Source organism: Tupaia chinensis, unplaced genomic scaffold, assembly GCF_000334495.1.
Source record: "Tupaia chinensis unplaced genomic scaffold, TupChi_1.0 Scaffold000101_1, whole genome shotgun sequence".
Taxonomy (NCBI): Eukaryota; Metazoa; Chordata; class Mammalia; order Scandentia; family Tupaiidae; genus Tupaia; species Tupaia belangeri.
The window spans coordinates 1,572,697-1,579,702 of record NW_006159565.1 but is presented as its reverse complement, the minus strand read 5'-3'; the positions used below and the strand labels follow the sequence as shown (position 1 = coordinate 1,579,702).

Below are 7,006 nucleotides of genomic sequence, written 5' to 3'. Positions count from 1 at the left end.
GCATTCCTTAAGACCCTCAGTGTTTATAACCCCAGAGTGGCGTTTTCCCTGGGCCCAGCCCAGCTTTTCCTGCCGTTTGGAGTTGGTGCTGACCACTGCCTCTTGTCCCTCCTCGGTCCCAGCAGAAGCGAAAGGCACAGACTCTCTAAAGGGCAGAGGACAGGCCCTAAATTCTGTCCTCTCTGCTTCCCCTCTGTGTATCCACCTCCCTATCCACCTTTCTCTCCTTGAGCCATTATAAGCAGTGAGAACAGACCTGACAATGAACAGACCCTAAATGTCTCAAAAGCCAAAAAAGCTAAATGGGCTGGGGCCAGACTGCTCAGACCAGGCAAAGAAGGGGTGGGACTTTTTGTGACTGACAGTCTTTGCAGCCTGAGCCCACCACCTGGCACCCTCTGCAGACAATATCCACTTTCACAGGAGGCAAACCAGGGGCAATCACTAAATAGTCAAAAACCAAATAGAATTCCTCCTCGAAGGACCGAAGGCAGCCCTAGGAGTAAATAATTTAGTAAGAGAAAGCAGCGACAGTTGACTCTACAAGTTCCTGTTACAGCCATTCCCTGGGAGGCTGCCGCCGCAAAGCACAGGAGCTTGTCTTGCTCACTCTCACTCACGCACACCAGGCACACCGGAAAGAGGACGAGGACGCCCGCGCTCAGTACCAGGGCGTGCACATGTGGAATGCAGCCGAATTTCTCACCATCGGCGGTGGGCAACCACGTCTGAGAAGGGCACACCCGCTGTTGGCATCCTACCCCAGTTCTCTGAAACCACTCTAGGTAACAGGTATGACCTTCAAAAGAGCTTATTTCCCGTTTAGTTTAGTGCCACAGAAACAATTTGCTTGGGTGGCGGCGGTGGGGGGGTGGGGGCGGCTCATAAAAACAACAGAACAGAGACTTCCCCAACTGCGGCAGAAGGGAGGGAGCTGCAGACCTTCTGCACCTGCCCTGATGGGGCCAGCCACTGTGGCTGCGGGTGAGGGGACCACCTCATTGTCACATCTACTACCCGCTCTCTGGCCGAGGAGCTCTCCTGGCATTCTGAAAGGTGTTTTCCCTTCTTTTCAAGGCAGCACTTGCCCACTAGTTCCTAGTCCACGTGACTGTCACGTCCTGCTGACGCTCTCCAGGGGCTGGGCCTCTCTGCGGCCTTTCCATGAAGCTCAGAGCAGAGGATGCTGCTCTGCTGGTGAGAGGCTGGAATGCTGACAATGGGCTCCCAGAAGGGAAAACACTTCTCTGAGGCTCCTGGAGCTCTGTGCTGAATTTGCTGCTGTTTCTAGTGGTGACCCACTACCACTACTGACAACGCCAGTGTCACTAGCAAAATTTAAAGTCAGTTTTTCCATGGATACGCTTGATCTTCCTGCAAACGTTTGCGGAGGGAGGTGGAAGTCCTCTGATCTCAGCCCCAGCTGGGCTGGGACAGGCCATCCGGGCTCCTCTGCTCAGAGTACTGCCATCGTCTGGACACGCAGGGGCCACCTGGCCAGCCGATTGGTGCAGACTGTCCTTTAGTTCTCACTGTCACTACAACTGCAACCAAGTCACAGAGCTGAGCGTGGGGAGGAGTTGCCAAAGAGGTGGTCTCCTTTCTGTTCATTGATCTGGAGTCGACGCCACTTCAGGCAAGAAGAAATGCTGAAGACACTAGGTGGACTCTGAGGTGGCGAAAAAGGCAGTATGAGCGGGTTACACTTGGCGCTGTCCTGTCCCATCGCATCTGCCAGTGCTGGAGACATCAGCGCCTCTGGAGACACAGGACTTGCCTCTTCCGTCTTCAGAGCGACACCTGTGAATGTCCTCCCTGCTGAGAAGGCAGCCAACATCTGCCTCGAGCACCAGCTGTCCTGGTTTATCTGGGCACGGCGACGTAGCTCCTGGACCCGAGTTCAGCCAGGGCTGCGGGCTGAGGCTTTAGCCCACAGGCTCTGGCCTGATCTTTCACACCAAGAACCATTTCCCTTGAATACCAACACAGGAAGCCGTCGATCTTTCTTGAAGTTAACAGACAGAGCGGCAGGTTTACTCTTCGAGGGGATTAATGTAGTAAGCGCTCCAGACCTATAGCTGTTAAACTGTCTACAGATGAAGACCTCGAAGATACATCACCCTTTGTGTTTCTTAGATCTATAATCAAACCTGCATTCCACATGTAAATGAAACAAGAAATCCTTGGGGTCCAAAGCTAAACCAGACTCCACCCTTGCCTCCAATTAATGCCAATACTTTCTGTCATTTTTAGCGAAAAGATACCATACAACAGTCTGCAGTGGGGCTGTTCCCGCCTTCCTCGTGCCTGTTCCCAGTCTACTGTAGAAAGGAGCTCAGCACCATCCGTCCTCCCTTGGAAGGCCTGGTCTGTGCCAAGCTGCACTCCGTCCAGTCCTCCTGAGGATGGAGGCTGCTCCTTCAAGACATGGAGCGTAGAGCCTTCCTCCTCCTCGTGGGTGGCTGTCTTGCTACATCCTCGAGGGCTGAGCTACAGCCTGCTCCTATGCCCCCGACAGAATAGCCTGGGGAGAGAAGAGGGTGCTGAGGAGAAGGAAAGAAAACAAAGAACTTCCAGAATCATACAATCAGTTGTCTGAACTCATTTATGTGTTTTGCTTTAAACCAGAGAGGATAGGAAATAAACGGGAAGGGCCGAGCGTGTTCAGGTGCTTGGCGTACACCACAGGCAGCTGGCTGTGTGGCTGTTCTCCTCGGCCCGTGGTGCAGCCCGTCTGCACCATTAGGTCCAGCTCCAGGGTCTGTGCCAGTGACAGCTGACGTCACTCCCCCGTGCCTGGCCCCTGGGGGCTGGCGGCTGTGATCACCCCGGTCTGTGTGGCTGCAGTCCCACTGGGCTCCTCCACCCGGGATCTCTTGACCTCGGGCTCCCCGCTGGAAGAGGCTGAAGCAATGGTGGCAGTGGCTGGGGTGGTGGTGGTGGTGGTGGCAGTTGTGGTGGCTGCTGCCCCGACTGCTGCTACTGTCTCCTCGGGCCCCACCTCGCACACCCGGGTGACCACCACTGGTGTGGATGAACTTGCCTGGGCTGCCAGTAGCTGCAGGGGGCTGGTGAGGGCTGGGGAAAAGGAGGAGAAGGTTAGTCTCAGAATCTGGCTAGGACCAACACTGGTTCTTCTGGGTACGGGGCTAAGTGATCCCTCTAGAACACTCACCACCCAGCTGAAGCAGCTCTTGGTGCTGGTCCTTGGCCAGCTCCCACCCAGATCTGCTCCCCACAGGCTACGCACCATCCCCTCCTGGACCTCAGAGCTCCTATCACTGCCATGTCCCTCCCAGATGTACCAATAGCACACTCCCTCACCTCCTTCACACCAACACCACACGTTCTGAGCTGTCCTACTTAAATTGAACTCCAACACCCTGCCCTGTCCCTGGCATGCTGGTCACCTTTCTTTCTTCTGTGACTTCCCAACTCAACCCAGCATGGGGTTGGGAGCACTGTAACAGTGGGGATGTCAGGTTCTTTCTTCTGGGCTCTTTTCCCAAACATGCCTAGCACACATAAGGGTCATAAGAAAACTGACCAGATGACTGGGTGGTATTGGAAAGACATCACTCCTGTGCTGCACTGACTAGGGTGGAACCATAGGGCTTAGGGTACAGCTTGCAGGGTGGCCAGGCCTTACCGTAAGTGCTGCCAGCTAAGCTGTTTGTGGGAACAGCATGCTTTCCGTTCTGAGTGACGGCCCGAACTGGAAGGTGGTGCTGCCCAATGGCCACTGGTGTGGCCGGCTGCAGGATGGTGACTGTGTGTCCAGGGACTCCTGGAGCCATCTGGCTGGCCACTGTCTGGATGACTCGGCTGGCGGCAGGGATGGTGGCAAATGCGATGGTGGGTTTCTCCTCCAATCCTATGGGACACGAGTATATGAGAGCCAGCCGTGGCCAATGAACAGTGGGTGCCCATGGCTGCCTGGGCAACAGGCCTTCAACCATGAACTGGAAGCTGAGATGGGGAAAGACTGGTTCTCAAAAGAGAAGTCCCACTGATAAAATGTGTTTTGAAAAAAAGAAACATGATCATTAGGGTTTTAGAAATAAATACCTTAAAGTGAAAAAACAAAAAACCAAAACCAAAAAACAACTTTTTAATTACCAGAGGGGGTGTGTATGCTTTCCAGAGGGAGTTAGAGAAGAGAGCAAAAACAAGAAAGAACCCACCAATGGGGCACAGTCATGACACAATCCTTCCTCCTCTATTTCTCCTTCCCATCAGGATTTTGGGCATACATATACAGGTACCCAGCGAGTCTCTTAAGCTGCTGGGCAAGGACTCGAATTGTGGTTTGCAATGTGGGATCTGGTTCCCAATGCACACTGCTTAACCACTGCACTATGGGGCCGGCCCTAAATCCTCTAAGATTTAACATACCCAAATTTAATCTGAGCAATAAATTGTATTATTCGGAATGAAATGATTTGCTTCTAGAGTTATAATTTAGTCTTCTTTCACCACAGCACAACTTTAATATGACAGTATGAAAATAAAAAACTACTGTTGACATCAAGCCAGTAGTGTAAATAACAAGTTAGGAGATACTGCTTGATTTGAAAAATTACTGAGAAAGGGACCAGGGAGTGGTATAGTGGTAACACAACTGAACCCACATAGAAAAACGTCCTGGGATCACATCCCAGGACTTCACCAAGCACCCGAGTGTGGGTGCACACATGTTCATGGTCTGGGCTGGCTGAGGCTGGGGGGTGGATCAGTGTTCGTGTGGGATGCCTGAGTCTTGGTCTCTTATCTCTCTCATGGAAAAAAAAAATAAATGAATAAACTTTTTAAAAAAGTATTCTGGAGAGGATCTTTTACAGTATTAGCTGCATTTTCAATGTCTATCCCATTATTTCCCTGGGATCCAGATTTCCTTTAGGAATTCATAAAAACTTTTCACTCTAAATGACTTCTAACAACTCCGCACTGGAGCTCTAAAGGAGCTCGTTCTCCTAAGCTATTCTTTCTCCCTTAGAATGCATTAAATTGCAATTTTATGCAAGGCCACACAACTTAGTGTCAGCTTAAGGATAAAAACAAACAAACAAAAAAAATCAAGGAAACAGCTATGTGTATCTGAAAGCATAATTCAATAAAAGAATGCCTTTGAGGACGATGAATGCTGATGTAAAAGGACACATTCCCTAAAAGACAGAAAAGAGAACATCTCTTAGCCTCTGCCCACCATGTGGGCTCAGAGTGCCCCAGGTCCAGGCTGAAGGTAACCCCTTCTGGAAGGCAATGACAATCATGTTGAGTTTGGGCAAAGTGGCTGTTACCTCTGGCTTCGCTGCCCAAGTCCAGCACAGCAGTGCCTGCTGTGTCATGGGAGCCCCCTGCTGAGCCCTGGCTGGTGAGGATATATCCATTGGCAGAGCTGGCAGAGGTGGTGACCACCCTGACCATGGTGACGGTGGGAGCTTGCTGCACCACATGGATGGCGTGGCCTGGGGGCTGCTGTGAGGTCACTATTGAAGCTGGCATGTAGGCCACAGGTTTGGCCACTAAATTGGATGGCCGGGGTGGCACCGCCATGATCACTGGCTGGGCACTGACGGGGGAGCCTGGATGGGAGACAAAGAAAGATGTGATGTGTCACACACACCAGGCTTTGCCCTTCTTGCTAGGCATTGTTCTTGGTTCTGCCATATTTAGTAAAAGGATAAAACTGTTCTTTACCAGGTGCACTTTGGGAATACCGATACTCTGGAACTGAAGCTAATTTTGACCCAAACTCAGGGTCATGTGGAATGGGTGAGCCCTCCCGGGATAGGCACTCTGGAGTCTGCAGGCCACTGGAACGAGGGGACATTAGCCCAGGGTGAGTGGGTGAGGCTGGAGCACTCCTAGAAAGAAAAAGAAAGGACCATGGAGAACGTGCTCAGATGTGGAAAAGACACTTGACCACACATTCCACATGTCAGGGCCATACCCCACCTGGCCCTGGCCCTGCCCCAGGCCTCCCAGTGTTTCTCTGTGTACTCCCAAGGTGTTTCCAACACTGATGTCCCAGACAGTGACAACTGCCACTGCATTTAACATAAACCCAGCATTTAAAGTTGCAGTCAATGCGGGAGGCTCCATTAAATGGAAGGAGACTGCCAAAGTTCTAGTTCCCCAGGAAATACTACAATCAATAGCACTTATTTCCTATAGGCACCACCCTGTCTTCCAGAAAAATGGCTCAGCCTGTATCAGATCAAAAGCCTTGGTGTCTGATAGGTACATCTACCCACAAGGAAAACTTGACAATTCAGAGAGCAAAACCAGCTTTGGCGAACTACCATTTATTTTGCATAAACAATAATCCAAGGATGCTTTTGACCTGGGTTCTAAAATAAAGCCTCCTCATTGGCTGCTACCAGCCAGGGATGGGAGGGGACAAGCTATGGCACAGCTGAGATCCGAAGTCCTGGAGACAGAATCAGTTTTCTTCTTGGGAACCAGCAAACGAACGCATGTACAGCAAGAACATGCAGCCCACCTGTGCCACTGAGTGTGCAACACAGGTTGTGTGATGTACACTGACAGAGGCAGAAGCCAGGTGGGGAGAGAAATGGCCCTAATATCCCACTTATAATCTGTGCCCACTGAGGCCCCACAGGCAGACCTAACCGCTCTCTCCCACTCTTGCCCCTCTTTGCTGCCCCACAGCCTGGTCTGTGTCTTCAGACCACTCTTGACCTCTCCTCTGTTCCTCATCCTGGATCTGGAGGCCAGCCTGCTCATTCCACTTTTCACCTGACTCATTTGCAAACAACACTGGCAGGACCTAGCCCAACTCTCAAGGTCCTCTCTGATCGGGCCTTCCTCTACTAACATAATCCTGTGTCCTGCTGCCTCCATCCAAAGAAATCCAGTCTCTGGAAGTCAAGTCAGTCTCCTCCTTCCTCCTACGTTATCTCACTGGTCACCTGGGTCTTCTGTCATCTGATTTCCCCACGTAGATCCTACTTGGCGCCACGTCACACCTTCCACACTCTTT

The 7,006-nt window shown here is 51.6% G+C and overlaps 1 protein-coding gene across 1 annotated transcript in view; it reads right to left on the bottom strand.

Moving 5' to 3' along the window:
* Positions 1-2,587: 2,587 nt before the first annotated feature.
* FOXK1 (forkhead box K1) overlaps positions 2,588-7,006 on the bottom strand; it is a gene marked incomplete at its 5' end in the record, with an annotated part of 74,614 nt that continues 70,195 nt past the window's right edge. Inside the window, 4 exon segments of the mRNA XM_006143595.2 lie at positions 2,588-3,078; positions 3,650-3,874; positions 5,301-5,585; positions 5,701-5,867. Of these exon segments, the coding sequence (XP_006143657.1) occupies positions 2,783-3,078; positions 3,650-3,874; positions 5,301-5,585; positions 5,701-5,867 (973 nt within the window). The 3' untranslated portion in view covers positions 2,588-2,782.